The 19340-nt window shown below is 37.9% G+C and overlaps 3 protein-coding genes across 3 annotated transcripts; 2 read left to right on the top strand and 1 right to left on the bottom strand.

Moving 5' to 3' along the window:
• The first annotated feature begins 1485 nt into the window (after nt 1-1485).
• Nucleotides 1486-3718, top strand: LOC106319508 (triadin-like). The gene is made up of 2 exons (XM_013757856.1): nt 1486-1740; nt 2080-3718. The coding sequence occupies exon 2, from the start codon at nt 2095-2097 to the stop codon at nt 3586-3588; it is 1494 nt and encodes a 497-aa protein (XP_013613310.1). The 5' UTR covers nt 1486-1740; nt 2080-2094; the 3' UTR covers nt 3589-3718.
• A 3893-nt stretch (nt 3719-7611) lies between these two features.
• On the top strand, nt 7612-10379 carry LOC106315800 (flavin-containing monooxygenase FMO GS-OX-like 9). Its single transcript, XM_013753623.1, has 7 exons — nt 7612-8310; nt 8457-8527; nt 8618-8776; nt 8893-8975; nt 9590-9725; nt 9819-9992; nt 10066-10379. The coding sequence occupies exons 1-7, from the start codon at nt 7731-7733 to the stop codon at nt 10246-10248; spliced, it is 1386 nt and encodes a 461-aa protein (XP_013609077.1). The 5' UTR covers nt 7612-7730; the 3' UTR covers nt 10249-10379.
• A 411-nt stretch (nt 10380-10790) lies between these two features.
• Nucleotides 10791-11944, bottom strand: LOC106317508 (formin-like protein 20). The gene is made up of 2 exons (XM_013755315.1): nt 11480-11944; nt 10791-11265 (listed from the first exon to the last, which is right to left on the bottom strand). Exons 1-2 carry the CDS (start codon nt 11873-11875, stop codon nt 11044-11046), a joined length of 618 nt encoding a protein of 205 aa, XP_013610769.1. The 5' UTR covers nt 11876-11944; the 3' UTR covers nt 10791-11043.
• Between the last annotated feature and the right edge of the window lie 7396 nt (nt 11945-19340).

Genomic DNA, 19340 nt, shown 5'->3' on the forward strand with positions numbered 1-19340 from the left:
GAATGCACAGAAATTAAAAAAATTATTTTTAAAAAATAATATTATTAAATAATATAAATTAAACATAAGCTAATCAATTATAAATAATGTAGTAAAATGTAATTGATTGATTAATTTTTAATAAAAGTAAAATATTTTAAAAGTATTAAAACATTTTATATTATGAAAATAAAGAAATATTATTAAATGAAATATATAAAATATATATTTTAAAGATTTGGTACGATCGTCGTAACTTTGTTTTGTTGGAAATAGAATTAAAACAAAATATGTTTAGGTTTTTTGTTTGGAGATGGCCTAAATAAAAATGAAAAAGTGGTGTCAGAAATAACAATTACTAATTGTAAGAGTGGAAAGTGGTTCGAGGCGGTCCATCTGCGACGTATCACAGTCAGTATTGGCACGTGTCATGCTTGAAACAGAAGCAAGTAGTTGAAACAGATCTATGATCTCTCCCTTTCTTTTTCTCTTTCTAAAAATATACCTTTGTCAAACCAATCCATACTTCTTTTTAACACAAATAAATTAAATTAAAAGACATAAATTCCTTTTTTTACCATAAATCTTCTCAATACACTCTATTCCATTTTAAGTAATGTGGTAAATTCCTAATTTCCTAGTACCATAGTGACATAGTCTATTCTTTGCATGAACCTATAATGCAACTAGCTTTATCCTATTTTCTTACATCCAAATTATTTTTCCTACTAACTCATGCTTTACGGACCACGCAATGTTGAAAAGTCTTTGTGAACAATTTGGTAAGCTACTTTATATTCGTGACACACACCAATTATTCAAGTCTGTCACCTTTCTAGAATCAGCAAACAGAAATTGAATTTTTTTGGGCCTCAGATATAATACAGGCCCGGCCCTTCTCACAATTAAGGCTGTTAGAAAGCCTATTCTTGATATATGATCGTTAATGGTGAAACCGTGAAAGACTACTCTGACTGATACAGCTGAAATGGCTTAAGCATTTGATATTTTGATTAGTTGATTAATTTAAAACTTAGTTTAATGTGTATTTAATCCCGGTTACGATTTGGTTGGTAGTATACAAAAATCAAACAACTTTGATATTATTATTTCACAACATGTTTAGTAGAATTTAGGTATATACTGTACTTCACTTACGCATAATATTATTTTTGGAATATATTATATTGTTTGGCAAGAATTATTAAGAAATGATTTTAGAGGACCTCTGTGTTATTTTGGAAGTCAGCATCTTAGATCTTATCTTTTTCAATATAATCAAAAGAAGCCAAAGTCGGTCCATCGCGGCAAGCATCATTCTTTACAAAAATACAAAAAGACTTGTTTCTTATCACCGATCTGTCATAGCCACATTAATTTAAGAATATCTTATGGCAATATATTATTACATTATTATTAATACGGACTATTAAACAATTGCATTAAACATATTAAACAAAGTGTTAATTGCATTAAACATCCCAAAATCAAAAAAATAAATTAGGGGACAAAAAAAAATGTCAAAAGATTCTCTCCTTCCCTCTCTTTCTTGACCGTCCAATTTCTGTGTGTATTTTTTTTTCTTCCTAAAAAAAATCAAATCTAACTTTCTCGTTTTTTATTGTTCCTCTGAACTTCTCAGATCATTCTTCATTCATCATCTTCTGGGCAACTACTAATAGCAACTCTCCAAAACTATATTTTTTTTCAGGTTTTCTTAGTTTATGTTCTTCAGTTTGAATCATTGGGAAGATCTAAAAGGTAACAACAACTTTCTACTTGTATCTGTTACAGTTGACTATGTTACTGTGTTCTAATCATAACCATATCTTGAGATCCTAAACTAGTGCTTTAGCTTTAATTAAGTCTTAATCTCTGTTAAGAGTTAAGAGATTACTTCATCTAATGGAACCAAAAGATTCAATCATGGTAGACTTTTCATCCTCAAAATATGTCTGAATGTGGTTTATTCGATTTGATCCGAACAGTTTAGCATCGAGACACACTTGATCTATCATATGTTTTAGTAATAAATTTTTTTGTTGAATTTGATGATCACTGGATCCATCAGTAATGTTAAATATTGATCTGTCTATGCAGTTCTGATAGACTGCAATGGCTGAAGAGAATGTTTCTCAAGTTAAAGAGATGATACCAGATGAGCATTGTTGTATCCGTGATGCTGAGATCATTCAAGAAACCTCTGTTGAAACAATGCCACCTCTAATGGTTGAGGATGTTCTTCTTCCTCCTCCTCATCCTCCAGCTGCAGTGTCCAATGGTAATGTGAATCCGAGACGGCACTCGACTGGAGCGTTAGGTAAAGCTCAGGCTCAAACGCGTTACCGTGGGAACCAAACGAGCTCTACTCATGATCTTTGTAAACACGGGAAGAGGCGTGAGGAAGATTTGGTGGTCAAACCGTGGAAGTTGGTTAAGAAAAAGGATGTTGAAGGTGAGAGTTTGAGTTCGGTGAGGAAGTCTTTGCAGGTTGCAAAGAGAGATGCTGCTGCTTCTGCTGCTACTAGTGAGGTTGTCAAATCTTCTGATGGTTTACAACGCGCTAAGAGAAGTGAAACAAAGAGTAGTGTCACTCAGAGTGATTCACCTGCTGGTGGTGTAAGAATGGCCAAGAAGACAAGCCTTGATGTTAAGAAGTCTCCTAGGATCAGCGAGAGCAAGAGTTCTAAAGAGGATCTTGTGAAGAGTCTCAGGAAGAAAGAGAAGAAGACGGAGACTGATGAGGTGGTTAGATGTGATGATGTAATGGAGAAGCAGGCTTCAAGATCTTCCAAAGAGGATCTTGTGAAGAGTCTCAAGAAGAAAGAGAAGATTGATGAGACGGTTAGATGTGATGATGTATCGGAGAAGACTTTGTACGTTGTTGAATCTAGTATTGAGGAGAAGAAGATCGTCACAAGTGTTAAGAGTGAGATTCAGCAATCTTCTGTGAAGAAGATTTTAAGACAAAGAACTCCTACACTTATACCGTCTTTGTCACCATCCTCTCAGGAGGTTAAAGAACCAAGGGTTACTAAATCAGATCCTAGGCCAATAAGAAAGACTACTTCAAGGTCCAAGACTAGTCTCTCTGAGAAGAAAGAGAGTGGTTCTGCAACTCTTGTGACTAAGCCAAAGAGGATTGGTTTAAAGGTCACTCCTCCTCCTGCTTCTGGTCCTCCAACGAGGCCCGTGAGTTTCAGGAAAGGGAAAGTTCTTGAACCGAAACAAGAAGATTCTACTCCAACATCCATCAAGTTCAAGAAGAGAGTTGTTCAAGAACCAAAGCTCAGAAGCGACGGGAACAAGAAGAAGAAGAGCCTGAAAAAAGATGTTGGGAAGGTGAGTAGTTATAACAGCGGCGAAGGTAAAAGAGAGAAAGTTGTTTTGAGGCATAGGAAAGTGGAAGCCAAGAAGAAGCTGCAGACGCTTTTCAATAATGTGATTGAAGAGACTGTGAATAAGCTTGAAGAAGTGAGGAAGAGTAAAGTTAAAGCGTTGGTTGGTGCCTTTGAAACTGTAATCTCTCTTCAAGATAATGAGATGACATCTCAGAAGAAGAAGAAGGTACAGAGCAAATCCACATCTTCACAAGTTGTTGAAGGCTAGTCCCTTGAGCTTGATTTGGTGAAGAAAGTTATATAACTTGTGAATGAGAGATACAGTGGGAAGAATGGTTTGTTTCTTTATGGATCCTGTCATGTAAAATTTTCAATGAAGTTATCTATTTTACAGTATCTGATTTCTTCTTTGAAGATTTGTGTATTGCAAAATAAAAACTTTCTTGAGATAGCCTTTAATGCATCACTAAGAGGTGTAAAGTTCTCAAATGACATTTTGAAGAGTTTGATATGCCAAAGGCCCAAAGCAAAGGTGTTTGCATCTCTCTGTGACCAAATTATCAGGCTTGCTTGGATTGGAAGCTTTGTTACTCGGCAGTTTCTTGACAATGAAGCAAAGCGGTCCCTTGTCTTCAACTTTGATGAGAGAATCATCATTTCTACTGGTTTGAAAGATTCAGAACCGATTTTTTTGTTGGTTTTAAACTTTTAATTGACTTAAAAATACTAGAATTAATTTCTCCAAATATTAAATTCTCAACAAATTAATCTCACAGTGGGGGCTGACGCTAAAATTGAACGTAGGAATGGGCCTCATACTACAACATGGGCCTTACACAGATAGCGCGTGAGTGTTGTCTCCTCAAGTTTGACATGCGCGCGCACATAAACTAAAACTTGGATGACGTTTTATTTCAGTTACACTCTTTTTTCTATTAATTAATTTAGTTCCATTAATAAAAGTGTATACTAAGCACACATTAGCATGATCGCTATTTTTAGAAAACGGATTTTAATTGTATATAAATTGCAATGATCATGTGTTTTCACATGCTTAATATATAGATAGAACCTGAGTTTCATCAACTATCATAATATTTTCAAAACACACATTTCTTATATATTAACCTGATAAAATTTAAAGAAAACATATTTTAAGTTTGATTACACCATGAAACCAACTTGTTGCATGCAATAAAGTTTGGTTCCATTCCTATACAATTCAATTTTCACGAGATAAAATTTCCCTCTTTCATTATTTTTTTTGGTTTTTTTTTTGTTAAATCAGAGTTTGGTTTTCGTGAGGGGGCATGCATGTAGTTGTAGGATGGTATCATGATAAGATCTAGTGAAATAATTGCTTATGTTCCCTTGCCTTCAAGAATTACTCTTACATGGTGGAGGCCCATATCAGTATTCAACTCCCAACTTCAATAATTTTGTTGTGCATATAAATGCTTATAATATTTACATATGATATTATGTATGTATGTATGTATACGTGACGTATTCGACCATTCGTGATTAGTATATTATTAATAAACAAAATAGCAAGTGAATGAACCGTGACCAAGAAAACTAAAATATCAAGTGTCTCGGGTTTAGTCAAGATTATCAGTTAGTTTAGTTTTCTGGTTCGATTGGCATTACATTCAAACAGTATTGTACAAACGTTTCTCAATCAGTGAAACATAAAGTCTATTTAGTTAAACCTCCTAATGTAGAAGCTGAAGTTTAAAAACATATCGAAATGCGTACAATGTTCAGCCCTTTCAGTCACAAGATGGACTATTATGCATCCGTATTAACAACCAAAAAGAAAAAATGAATGTGCAAAGATTCTCCTCTAACTTGATGAGATCAGCACTACTCATGCATATATTCGCTCTCAAAACTTCATGTGCAGGCAGCCCACCCGTATAGATTTTAGTTATATTAACAGTGCAGGAAGTAGACAAGATCTGAACGCATGCTACCAATAAGGTGCAGACTCGTTAGTAATCTTTATAAGACAGTCCATGTGATCAACTCTGAATTAAAAAATAGAAGATTATTATCAGCGATTCAGCATTTCCAATATGAAAAAACATTAAAACAATTTATATCAAACGAAGACTAGAAGGCAGAAGAAACAAAGGAATTTATGGTCTTTGTCAAAGAAAAAAACAAAGGAATTTATGGAATTAAACACGAGAGGTAGTGTTAAATTCATTAAAAACTTACGTAAATCCACACAAGTAAATCGAATAACACTCGAGTTCAAAACACAAATGTTTTTGATTTTTTTTATATATTTACGGTATGAAATAATCTAATAGTTATTTAATACAATCTAATAGTTATTTAATACATATTCTCTCATTTATTCGGAAGTAACATAATTAAACGACCATATCTTAATATAATGTGTACTAGAATCTGATCCGCGCGCCAGCGTGGTATGAATTTTTAATTTTTAATTATTTATTTTATTAAATGATATATTTGTAATATTCGTTCATATTATATTCATTAAGTAAAATTTTTTTTTTTGCATCTTAAACTATCATTTTTTTTACGAATGTGTGATATCATATAAAAAATATAAAAAATGAGTATAGAGTTAATTAGATAATTTTAAAAACAGAAATTTTTCTTTCGTGTGTGATATCATATAAATAATGATCCGTCCAGTTAACAAAAATCATGATTATTTTATGTGTAATTTTTTTTATTTTGACAATATTCTTAAAACTATATTAAATTTTACATTTAATTAGAATATTTTTAATATCTTTATCTTTTTATTTGAAATGCAACTCAATATTTTTTTAACAATTATAACAAAATATTTAAAAAATATTTTCAGAAAATCAAATGACAAATGAGTTATGAGCAAATAATACCATATAATTTTTAAAAACATAGTCATTCTTAAATATTTTTGAATAAATAATTATTTTTAAATTTAATCAACTGAAAATAATATCCGTACAATTGTGTGAGTCAAATTCTAATTTTATTGATGCATGTTATATATTAGTGCTGCATGTTTTAGGTAACATTTTAATGATGCACGTTTTTAAAAATCTTCATTATTAAAATTATGCACGTAAGGATAACTCATGAGTTTTTTTGATTGATTAAAAAACATTATGTCCAAATTTATTTAAGGATATTTCATTAAGGTAACTGAAAAAGACAAACAATAAAATATGAAGTTTAAATTCATTTAAACATATTTCATTAATGTAACTGAAAATACAAGTAATAAATTAGGCAGTTTTATTCGTTTTAGGATATTTCATAAATGCAACTGAAAAAGACAATAAAAAAAAAGAATTTTAATTAATGAAGTAAGAACATTTTTAAATGTGTACTCTTTTAATAATATAGATATATTGGTAGAATATATATATATAGGTAGGTAATGTTTCCAACAAACCCTAAGTACAACTTTTAACAGCAAGGAGTTTCTTTGATTAAGAGGGACACAAAACATTATTGTGCGTCTCAAGACTGTTTTCACATTTCTTTTAACTTCGTCGGAAAGGGTTTAGTTACTTTTTGTTACACATTTTCTTATTTTTAAAGTTTGATATTAGTAGCTGACTCGTACTAATTGTTTAGGGTGTTTTAAAAATTTCACATATATTAATCTCAGGCTTAATATACACGTATCTTTCTAACTTCTTTTGATGAATAATTCATTATATTGTATACTAAACAATCATATATCTGTTCTAGTATCTGTAAAAAACGTCTTTGTGAATGTATGGAACAAAAAATCTAGACTGAGTATATTTTTTGAAGGAAAAAATTAGTAATATAATCATCTGGAGAGAAAATTGTGCTCAAATTATTTTACCAGAAAAAAAAAATTGTGCTCAAATTCGACTGAGAGAATACAAGTACTCCAAAAATATTTACATTTTCTTAAGTGATATCATATTCTTAAATTCATCTTTTGAAGCTAGCTAGGCTAGTTTTACCAATAAGAAATCAAATGCCGAAGCAATGATATAGAATTTTAAAATTGTTTCCTAAGGAAAATGATTATTTTCCAATTCATAACTATAATTCTCTTTTGCTTTTAAAAGGACAAAAATGAAACTAAATAAATACTCCTACTTCTTTCTAAAGGATCTTGTTCAATAAATATTCATATCGTTGGTGGATCGGTCAGAGTTCATTATATATATGTAAATGTGAAATAATTACGTAACCAATAAAAAAGTAGACAAAATAAAAAAAAGACGTATCGAGTAGTAGTAGTGAGAAAGTCTTAGTTTAACCCCAAAGAAGAGAATCATAATTTCAACTATAAAAACAACATCCCGCGAGAGACTACCCAACAAAACCAAATAAACAAGCCATATTAAATCCTTATTTTCTTCAAAATCTCTCTAAGCGAAGGAAAAATTAACAAGAATGGTTTCGGTCACATCATCAGAAGCATCAAGGAGCCGATCAAAGAAGGTTTGTGTGATCGGAGCTGGACCGTCTGGGCTAGTCTCAGCGAGGGAGCTAAGAAAAGAAGGACATAAAGTGGTGGTGATGGAGCAAAACGACGACGTAGGAGGTCAATGGTTGTATCAACCAAACGTAGAAGAAGAAGATCCTTTAGGAGGAAGTAGCGTTCCTACTAATGATACACTTAAGGTCCATAGCAGCATTTACTCTTCCTTGAGGCTAACCTCACCGAGAGAGATAATGGGTTATTCAGATTTTCCATTTTTGGCGAAGAAAGGGAGAGATATGAGGAGGTTTCCAGGGCATAAGGAGCTTTGGTTGTATCTAAAGGACTTCAGTGAAGCTTTTGGGATAAGAGAGATGATTAGGTTCAATGTTAGGGTTGAGTTTGTAGGGGAAGAAGAAAAAAGGGAAGATGTGAGGAGATGGATTGTGAGGAGTAGAGAGAAATCAAGTGGTAAGGTCATTGAAGAGATCTTTGATGCTGTTGTTGTTGCTACTGGTCATTACTCCCACCCTAGACTGCCCTCTATAAAAGGTACTTATTAATCATTGGTTTAAATCGTTATAGTATAAACTTCATTTAATAATTTTATCAATATATAGTAAACATAGTACTAGTTGACATTATGTTGATTATTTGAGTGGATTTTCAATGGTAAAAATATGTCCTATCAATTGTAGGAATGGACTCTTGGAAAAGGAAGCAAGTTCATAGCCATGTTTACCGAGTGCCTGATCCATTTCGTAATGAGGTGATTAAATCTCTCTCTCTATATGTATCTGAATTATATTTGGTGAAGACAATGATGTTGATGGTTATGATAATGACAATGGTGATGTAGGTTGTGGTGGTAGTTGGGAACTCAATGAGTGGACAAGACATATCAATGGAGCTTGTGGAAGTGGCAAAGGAAGTTCATTTAAGTGCTAAGTCACTTGACATATCTTCTGGACTCTCCAAAGTCATTTCCAAACACCAAAACCTTCTTCTTCACCCACAGGTTCTATTTACTTTAGTATATATGTTATGTTTTTTAAAATGTTATATATATGTTATGTTTAATCTTATGTTTATAATTGGATTTAAAAGTTCAATTCTTTGATTTTTGTTTTGTAGATTGAATCTTTAGAAGATGATGGGAGAGTCATTTTTGTGGATGGAACTTGGGTCGTCGCTGATACAATTTTATATTGCACCGGGTAAGATAGATTGGATAAAACAAGAACATCTCATCTTTATATATTGATTAATAATGATTAGAAAACTAATATTCACACCTATTAAAGTAGTCTAACTTGCTACCTTTTGTTTCCGTTAGATAAGACAAATTAACATATGGTGATTAAGGCTACTAAGATAGTGCTTTAACCGTAATTGTTGAACGTTAAGTTCAGTTTAATTAACTACTACATGACTTTGTGGGGTATGATCGAGGTCTTCATCGACATCATAAAATCATATTGCTTCAATTTAAGAAAAATAAAATAAAAAGGAGACAAAGCAACAATAAAGTATGGTTGAATCATTAGGATCTGCATGATATTGCGTAACTTATGTCTTAGTTCTACGAGAAAATCATATCGAATGAAATAATGTCGATCATACATAAGATATAAATTACTGAACCTAAAGCTATATGTTGTCTATTAAACTCAATTGTGGTGGGACTCGTAATGTCGTGTTGAGTGGGCTACAAATCTTTTTTTCACCATTGGTCTCCTCGATAAATTTCACTTCCCTAGTTCTTGGGTTATACTACTATACAATTTTTTACCGTATTAATTTAAATATATTTGGGGGGACCAAAAAACAGGTACTCGTATAAGTTTCCATTTCTTGAGAGTAAAGGAAGAGTAGAAGTGGATGATGATAGAGTGGGCCCACTCTTCGAACATACTTTCCCTCCTTGTCTCTCCCCTTCTCTCTCCTTTGTCGGAATCCCCAGAAAGGTCTCTCTCTCTCTACTTACTTTTGGTTCAAGTAACTAAATTAATCTTTTCATTTTCTAAAACTCACTAAATAAAATAATGGTGTTTTGGCAGTTAATAGGATTCCCATTCTTTGAAGCACAAGCAAAGTGGATAGCACAAGTGTTGTCTGGAAAGTCATCTCTTCCTTCTCCCGACCAGATGTTGCAATCTGTCGCCGACTTTTACCGGTCTAGAGATCTCGCCGGTATCCCTAAACACAACACTCACGACATTGCTGATTTCACGGTACTAAGAAAAATATGTTTTAACTTATTTAATAAAACTTAATCTATATTGAACTGTTGATTTTCTTATATAGTATTGCGACAAGTATGCGGATTATGTTGGGTTTCCGCATTTGGAAGAATGGAGAAAGCAACTTTGTTTGTCAGCTCTCACCAATTCACAAGAAAATCTTGAGACGTATCGTGATTCTTGGGATGATCATGAACTCCTACAAGAAGCTCTCCAAAGCTCTCATTTTACAAATTTCGACTGTTGAAACTCTTCTCTTGTTATGTGTTTTCTTCCTCTTGTTCTTTTATGAAGAAAGAATCTCTATTTCTTTCTATCTACTCTACTCTGTTCTGTTTATGTTTTCGGTTGACATATTTATATCCATACATTTATACATTTGTTTCCTTCAAGTATCAAATCAAAAATTATAGGAGATCTCTGGTAAGAAATATTTAGCAATTTGGTTTGTAATCTTTTTCGTCCAAAAATATACAACCAACAGAAACCATCCGGTCGAACCGGACCAATCTAGGGAAAGAAAAGACTGTAACAAACCACACATGAAATCACAAAGTTGTGAAAAAAAAAAGAGACTAATCAAACTTAAGAGCAACTAGAGAGAGTATTCTCTTTGTTACAGAAGAAGATGATCACAAGAAATGTTTGTAGATATAAGACTAACGCTAGTCTATTTACGTCAAATCCAATGCAGCCAGAAAACCTCTGATTCTACTACTTTCTTTTGGTGATCGACTTCCAAAGAGGTGACTTACCGTCCACGCATCGGTGGTGGAGGTGGTGGTGTTGGTGCTCCATACATTGGACGTAGAAGGCCTGAACCCTTGGGATCAACTGCAGCTCCTGTACCACATGGTGGTGGGGGTGGCGGCCCCACAAACGGTTCACAAACAGGAGGTATTGGTGCTAGTCCACGCGTTGGGGGAGGTAGTGGGCCATGCATCTGATGAGGTGGATGGGCTTTGCGTGATGCATTACGCATTGCTTTTGTTGTATTTAATGACATTTTTGTTGTAGTTTTCACAATGGTTTTACCTCTGCATTAATTAAATTCCTTTGGGAACTGGTCCTTGGCATCCCAAAGCATATCCATCTCATCGCGTTGGACAATTAAAACATTACCACGTACAAATGCTGTGTTGAACATGACCCTAAATACCATCTCCTCACGCACCAAATCATCATGCAAGATTATACACTCCAGAACAACATCCCCTTGAACACGGCAGTACTGGATATCTAACTTCACTAGGGTACACTCTTCCTGCAGATAACATCAAAATAATGAGCATTACTTTTTAGAGAATCGTTTAGCCTGGTATAATAAATCACATATATAAAATAGATGTGGAAACTACACCACCGTCCTAAGTTCAATTGGAAAGCATATATTAGCTAAACAATGTCTTGTGCACAGTGTGATGAATTGATGATCATATTCATATTATGTCACAAAGATAAAATGGTTTGAAAAGTACCTGTTGGTTGAGACGAGTGTGTTTCTCTGTCTTTGGGTGTGGAAAAGAGAAGTATGGAACTTCTGTTGGCTCTGGCTTTAGGGTCCTGACCATAAACCCGTAAAACTGGTTACTTCCCACAAAATGTGGGAAATCTCTGAGAATCAAGCAATCCAAAAGAAGAGGTGTGGCCGAAGGAGGCCAATCAGGGCCTAAATTTCTTCTAGAAATGTAGTGAAGATATCTGAGTTGAGAAGGCTGGGAATTTAGAGGAGACGATTGATGAAGAAGATCCTTGGGAGCCTGTTTCTGTACCATCTCGAGAGTCTTCTGCTCCTCCTGATACTGCTTTCTATACAATAATAGTCCTGATAACATAAAAGCAAGAACAGGCCAACCACCTTTTTCGCAATGCATCAACAGAACATTTGGTTGACCTTCCAATGATAACCAGCTCTCGCTTGATTTTTAAAAGTGATGGATCATCTCGAGAGGTAAGAGAGGGCAATTCTGGTAGTGACTAGGATAGTCCATAACCGTCATGTCGTGTTGAGACAAGACATCAGATATTTGACTCCGCTGGTCTCCTTCTCTAAAGTTGAACACCAAGAAAGATGCATAAGGGAAATGATCCTGTAGCTGCCTACGATGCCATCCAGGTACAGTCTTTACTCATTCTCTCCCATGACAACAAAGAAGTCATGGGAGAAACATCAGTCAAAAGCTGCAAAGAAGAAGAATATGAGATGAGCATTTTAGACCTGGTCAGTGGAACTGCTCTTCAAAACATATGACTCATAAGAAAAATAGAACAAACTATGTATGACCAAATAAATAATTGAAAGCTAACAGAGACTAGTGAATACCATAGACACGCTCTGAGATCTCGACAAGATGATCCGGAGGATTTTTGTAGAAGAACAGTCGGAACAGAGACATTTGTAAACCCTAAACCAAACAGGTAGCTTACTAGACAAGCAACACGCAGATTGTTATTGCTTGCTCTGTTTACTATAGAGCCAAAACACCTTATTGACCTATTTAGATCAACGAACCCTAGTTCAGAACAATATGATGACAGGTTTCAAAAGTTACAAGAGAGAGAGATTGAGAGAGAAACCCAAAGCGCAGTTTTGACTTGTTATAAAGACTCTGTACATAACTCAAAGGTCGAAGTCTAACGCACGTTAAGAGCATTTGTTTATTTTTTTTCATTATAAAAAAAAAAACAATTTCCTTTACCAAAAAATAAATGATTACAAAAAAATAGATTTCGTCTCCCAAATTTTTTTTTTGGGGTGTAACTGATGCAAGATAAAGATTTACCTCGCTTGTTTTTTTTTTTTTTTGAACAAACATACATTTCATTTCAGTTAAACTAGAGTTTCCACTTCCAACTTGGAGTTCATTACATACTCAGCGAGAACAGACTTTGCCACCAAGTCTGCTTCGAAATTAAAGCTACGGGAGATGAAGTTAAAGGATATTATATCAAAGAGAGGAACATAATGATAGATATCAAACATGATACCGAACAGTTCAGGTTGATGCTCTCCCTTCTTCAATAGATTGATCAGGGATAAAGAATCAGAAAGAACCGCCAAGGATCGGACGTTTGAATAGACAGCGCTAGACACAGCGCGATGAACAGCAATGGCTTCAGCCATAATAGCTGACGAAACATGACTAAAGGTTTCTGAGATCACCGGAGGATGAACCGAACCTTCTCCAACATAGATACCTCCTACCCCACATTTACCAGTCTTGGCATCCCAAGCCGCATCTACTTTAACGACCAGAGTACCTGGCTGGAAAGTTGGTGGCAGACATGGTGATCGTTGATGATTTGGGTTGAGAGAGACAAGTCGAGGTATTGGCACCTCATTAATAGTTTGAGTCTGAGACCATTCTTTTGCATCCTTAATACTCTTCAGCACAATCTCCTTAGCTGTGAAAGCTCTGTTTTCAAACATCAGAGTATTTCTCGCCTTCCACAGATTCCAAAGGGCCCATGGCCATAATGGGGACGTCACTCCCACAGGTGGTAAAGGGCCAAAGCTGCTCCCTTGTTTTATCATCTCTGCGATTGATACGAAGGAGCTTGAAGGTTTTTGTGTTGTCGGGAGTATGCTCCATACCTCCTCCGCTAGAGGGCACTTGAGAAAGACGTGGAGATCGTCTTCTTGTCCATCACACTTTTTACAGTTAAAGCTTGCTATGCCTCTCCTCTCTAAGTTTGCACTAACCGGGATCGCCTTTCTCAATAACCTCCAGAGAAATTCCTTAATTTTCGGCGCAGTTTTAACATTCCAAACATGCTTGAGCCAGTTGAATGGATCATTCTCAGAGTTGCTCGTACCGATGCCTATCATGCCAATGCCATAGCCTGTTTTTGTAGAGTATACCCCTGACTTTTCCGGGATCCAGAACATAGTATCACGGGAGTGTGTAGAGCTGGTTTTTATCATTAAGATAGCTTCCTCGTACTGAGGTAATACCCTTCGGATTTTCTCCAGTTCCCATCTATTTGTAAGGGGGCACATCAAGTCGCTAACCTTCAGAGCAAGGCTTTCTTTTGTCGGCGGCCCTATTGGTTTGGACGGAGTACTGAAAGAGAGCCAGGGGTCATCCCAAAGGCGAATTGTCTCGCCATTCCCCACAGCCCAACTCAGTCCTTTTCTCAATATCTCCCTTCCGGCCAAGATACTTCTCCAGCCGTGAGAAGCAGTAGCGGGCATCGAGCAATCTAAGAAGGTGGAATTTTTTGCATATTTCCCTAGCAGAACTTGCGCCAGCAGGGAAGTTGGTTCTCTAATTAATCTCCATCCTATTTTCGCTAGCAGGGCATCATTGAAGGTTCCGATGTCTCGAAACCCGAGGCCCCCTGCGTATTTTGGCAGTGTCATCGTCTCCCATGATACCCAACACATCTTTTTCTTATCCGGCATTGCATCCCACCAGAAGCGGGTTAGTAGGGACTGAATTTGCTTGCACAAAGAAACCGGGAGCTTGAAACAAGACATTGCGTAACAGGGCATTGCAGCAAGGACAGACTTGAGCATAATTTGTTTCCCAGCTCCTGACAAGTATCTCGATGTCCAGCTATGAGCCTTTTGTCTTATTCTGTCGAGAATGGAGGCGAAGATGTCCCTTTTCCGGCGGCCAAACTGCTCGGGGAGGCCCAAGTATTTCCCGATACCTCCTTCCATAGAGATAACCATTGTTTCCTTGACCCTTGCTCTGACTGTGGCCGGAGTTTTGGCCGAGAAGGTGATCGCTGATTTCTGTGGGTTAATCATCTGGCCAGAAACAGACTCATATAACTTCAGGATCTTCATAAGCATTGTAACACAAGAGGCCTTGGATTGACAAAAGAACATCGTATCGTCGGCGAAAAGTAAATGGTTAATCGGTGGACTGTTCCGACATACCCGAACTCCTGGAAGTGTGCCGTCAGCTTGTCCCTTATCGCACAGAGCCGCCAACACTTCAGTGCAAAATATAAAAATATAAGGAGATAGGGGATCGCCTTGCCTTAGCCCGCGAGATGGTTTCACTGATCCTTGCGGTGATCCATTAATCAAAAAGGAGTAGGACACTGTCTCGATACAACTCATGATCCAAGAGATCCATAGCGGATCAAACCCGAGCTGGGTGAGCACTTCTCTTACGAAACTCCATTCGATCCTATCATACGCCTTGCTCATGTCGGTTTTCACCGCCATGGAACAATACTTTTTTGCTTCAGAGGTTCTCAGGAAATGAAGAGTTTCATGAGTGATAAGTACGTTATCCGTGATTGCTCTTCCCGCTACGAACGCTGATTGTGTCTTAGAGATGAGCTGAGGCAGTAGCGGTTTGAGCCTCCTTGTGACAATTTTAGCGATGATTTTATAGTGCGTGTTGCACAGAGCAATTGGTCTATACTCTGCCACTGTTCTCGGCCCCGTAACCTTCGGTATAAGTCTGATATGCGTCTCATTCTGTCGCGGGTGCAGATGGTTTGTAGTGAAGAACTCTCGGACATCCTTGACTACATCAGAGCCCACTATGTGCCAATAGGATTGATAAAAGGTAGCTGAAAAACCATCCGGCCCTGGCGCCTTACCCCCATTGATAGATTTCATCGCTTCTCTAATCTCCGAATCGCTCGGTATAGTTGTCAACATCTCATTCATCTCTGGCGTGACCTTTCTTGCGAGAAGTCCCTGAATCTGTGTGAAGGATCCATTCCCATTTGAAGTAAAAATCTGAGTGAAATAATCAGAGATCACTCTACCAATTTGCTGTTCTTCATACACTGCTCCTCCTTGCATATCCTCAATAACCGGGATTGAGTTAATGGTTCGCCTTGTTCTGGTTGCTGCGTGGAAGAAGCCCGTGTTTCTATCTCCTTTCTTGAGCCATTGAATCCTACTTCTTTGTTGCCAGATTTGTTCTTCGGCCAGATAAGCTTGTCGGAGCTCCATATTGAGATTTTCAATCCTAACCACATCAGGCGATGGGCTAGATAGGGCTCTCTCTAAGGCTTCCTGGTTCTGCTTGATCACCAGATTACTCTGCACTTGTTTTTCCTTAGCCCACTTAATGATGCCTCTCCTACAATTGTTTAGCTTCGAGATAACAGAATCCAGCGGGGATGCATTCCAGGCTATGTCAACAACCTCAGTTACCTCCTCTTGTTCCGTTAGAGCTCTGTTGAACCGGAACAGCCCTCTCTTTTTGGTTTTATTGGCGTTGAAGTAGGTTAACAGCGGCCTATGGTCGGAGCCTTCAAAACGCAGATAGCGACATCGGCCCATAGGGAAAGCTTCTGCCCAAGAACAGTTACTCATAGACCTATCCAGTCGAGATCGAATAAAATGCGTGTACCAATTCCCTCTCCATGACAGTTGTTCCCCGGAGTGTTTGAGGTCCCAAAGGCCATTTTGCGTCACAAATGAACGGAAAGCCGTGAACGAACCCTCAGGTCGGGCCGGTCCTCCAATCTTTTCCGTATTGTTGAGGATGTCATTAAAATCCCCGGTGATCAGCCATGGTTCATCTCTGTCTTGTCCCACTGTGCTTAACTTGTTCCAGAAGGACGCTCTGTTTTCCGCTGCCGGGGTGCCGTACACAAAGGAGACGAAGGAGGAAGTTCCTTGATATACAATTCTCGTATCAATAAGGTTGGGAGACGATTCGAGAATTGTAATATCAGTATCATCATTCCACAAAAGAGACAGGCCACCACTTAAGCCCGCTGGTGGTATAGAGAAATAATGTGAAAGGTGTAGGGGTTGTAGCTTCTTCTTAATAAATTCATCATCATTCTTAGTTTCCATAAGAAACATTACATTAGGAGCCATATGTTTATGGATCTCCTTTATTCGCCGGATTGTCTGGACGCTCCCAAGTCCTTGACAATTCCAGCTAAGAATGGCTAAGGAAGAGATGCTTGATGGGGCCGAAAATCCACCCCACCCCTAGTACTTCCCGGTATAAACACCGTAGTAGGACGGCTACTTTCCTTGTGTTGCTTACTAATGCCTCCCTTATCACAAGGTATCTCTTTGTCTTTCTCAACTATCAACTTCCTCCTCGCAGATGTAGAGGCCCGCACCGGTGTTACTCTTCTTTGGTTAAGTCCCAGAAGTGGGCTTCTTGCGACGCGTTTCTTTAGAGGGTTGGTGATTCTTCGTTTGCAGGCAACTTTACTCTGAGCAGCTATCGGAATCCCATCCCTTCTGTTCTTCTTTGCAGAGTTATTAGCGCCTAACCTTAGGGGAGCTGGAATCCTTTCCGTTCTTGTGATTTGATCTTCGGTTTGGTCCTGATCCATGGGGGCTTCTTCCTCCCCTCTACTCTCCACTTCTTGTAGTCGTCCAGACTCGAAGTTAGAAGCCCTTCGTGCAGATAGCTCCTTTGTCTGAATTGGGTCCGAAATGCGTTCTAGAGCTGACTTCCGTTCCTTAGAACCTGAATTTGAAGCTGCTTTAAAATTTGAGGGAACGCCAAGCCGGTCTTTGACGGTTCTCGTCGGAGTAATATCTGTCCCATGGTCTGATGGTAGCGTTTCCACGGGTTGCGGTTGGAGATGCGCCCTGAGGTCATCATCGTCTAGACGTTGTATCTGGTGGTGAGGGGTTGAGGAGACAGAACTAGGTCTATTCCTTTCAACTACACGATACTGCAAAGAAGGAGCCTTGCTCCGCACGTAATCTGAACTTGACCGAGCAGTTCTAGATATGATTGATCGATGTCTGCCATAGTCATAACGTTTTATTTGCCCATCTCTGCCGTTAGTTCTGTTTCTCTCGGCCTGACCGTAGTTGTCCTCATTTTGTCTAGATACTGAGCGGAGTTCTTCGGGTCTTCTGTACCCTCTTCTATCATCATGACGTCTCTTCTCCGCCTCGATCCTTTGCAATGCAATACTCTGCGTAATCCCAAGCAATCTTTCCTTTGGAGGAAGTGCATTCAATGGTCTGTGGGGACAGTCCAACTCTTCGTGGAACAGTGAGAAGCATGTAAAACAATGCTTCTCAATCTTAAGATATTCGAGTTCTACCTCAGTAATCTCATCAGTTGGTAGCTCTATGTCCATCTTCATGATCAGGGGTTCTAGACCATTCACTTCTACCCAGATTCTAGCGTCTTTCTCATCTTTGATAGAGCTTTTTCCGAGTTGTTCCCCAATAGTACGAATAGTACCCTCTGACCAAAAGTGGAGAGGGATGCCATGAATCCTAACATTAAAGGATATCTTGGATGGAAAGGTATCAGCCACGATAGGCTCCCATCGTTGAAGCAGCAACATCCATCTCTTGTAGTGATATGGTCCTTTATCTAGGACCTGGAGGAGGTCATATTCAGACTCAAATCTGAATTGGAATTTATCAAGACCCAGCGCTCGTCCCACTATTCTCCCTTCTAGATTCCAGATTTGAGCCATAAAGTCGATAACAGCCCTAATAGGTTTTTGCACCTGGGGGTTCGTCAATCTTCCGATAATTGTAAGCCGGTTGGCCTCTATAAGATCGTTGTTAGCACTGGCCGGAATACGCACCGGGGGTCTCTTCGCTGGGAGCTCAGGGGGAGCCTGCCATTTTCCTTTTTCCGCTTGACTGTATCTTCTCGCCATTCTTTCGAAAGTAGAGAACTAGCGTTCTAGAAACCCTTATACTATCACCAATCGGTTTGTACGAGGTTATTCCAGCAACCAACAATCTCAAACTCTTAAAGTCTCCTACGGTAGGTAGCCGTTTGTAATCAATGTGATGCTGATAAATGCTCCTTAAAGTTGTCGTAAGGAAGGAGAGAGTTTATAGCAACCAAAGTTCCGAGATTCTTCTAGCAGGAAAGGAGAGAGGTTATACTAACCAAAGTTCCCATTAGATCTATTTTCACTTTCAACATGAAGCTCGACATATCCTGTAGAGTGACGGAGGAACAAGAAACCGGCTCAGGGGTGATGCCCTGGCTGACCCGCCGACGTCGTCGGGGGCTGAACCCGGTGAAGCTCCGGTCAGAAAAACTTTTAATCGGTGAGGCTGGCTATGGACCGATGGTTATATCTAAAAAGGGGAGACTTTTTGAATTTTGCAGAGAGTAACAGAGGATAAACGGGTGCAGAAAGGAAATACACGCGGGGTAACTGGGCGAGTCAACTAGTGGCAGGTGGTTAAGGACTTTTCTCTGGTTTCGTGCCTGGGAGAGAAGGTTCGAGATCGACTTCACCTCGCTTGTTTAAATTGACATTATCAACAGCAAACGATGAAATATTTACATCACTCTGTTTAAATAACACACAAATAATCTGATTTACCACACCAAAGGTTATGGGTCAGCTATCAACTGCTTTGTTTAGAGTGAGTCAGTGAGACCGCTCCTTTCGCCTTTT

This window comes from Brassica oleracea, chromosome C9, assembly GCF_000695525.1.
Source record: "Brassica oleracea var. oleracea cultivar TO1000 chromosome C9, BOL, whole genome shotgun sequence".
NCBI lineage: Eukaryota > Viridiplantae > Streptophyta > Magnoliopsida > Brassicales > Brassicaceae > Brassica > Brassica oleracea.

What these genes read in the sequence shown, in the direction of transcription:
- LOC106319508 (XM_013757856.1), top strand. Translation starts at nt 2,095, where the DNA reads ATGGCTGAAGAGAATGTTTCTCAAGTTAAAGAGATGATACCAGATGAG.
- LOC106317508 (XM_013755315.1), bottom strand. Translation starts at nt 11,875, where the DNA reads ATGCATTGCGAAAAAGGTGGTTGGCCTGTTCTTGCTTTTATGTTATCA. An exon ending in ACACTCGTCTCAACCAACAG is followed by an intron (nt 11,266 to 11,479) that starts GTACTTTTCAAA and finishes TGTTATCTGCAG; the next exon opens with GAAGAGTGTACCCTAGTGAA.
- LOC106315800 (XM_013753623.1), top strand. Translation starts at nt 7,731, where the DNA reads ATGGTTTCGGTCACATCATCAGAAGCATCAAGGAGCCGATCAAAGAAG. An exon ending in ACCTTCTTCTTCACCCACAG is followed by an intron (nt 8,777 to 8,892) that starts GTTCTATTTACT and finishes TTTGTTTTGTAG; the next exon opens with ATTGAATCTTTAGAAGATGA. An exon ending in ACAATTTTATATTGCACCGG is followed by an intron (nt 8,976 to 9,589) that starts GTAAGATAGATT and finishes ACCAAAAAACAG; the next exon opens with GTACTCGTATAAGTTTCCAT.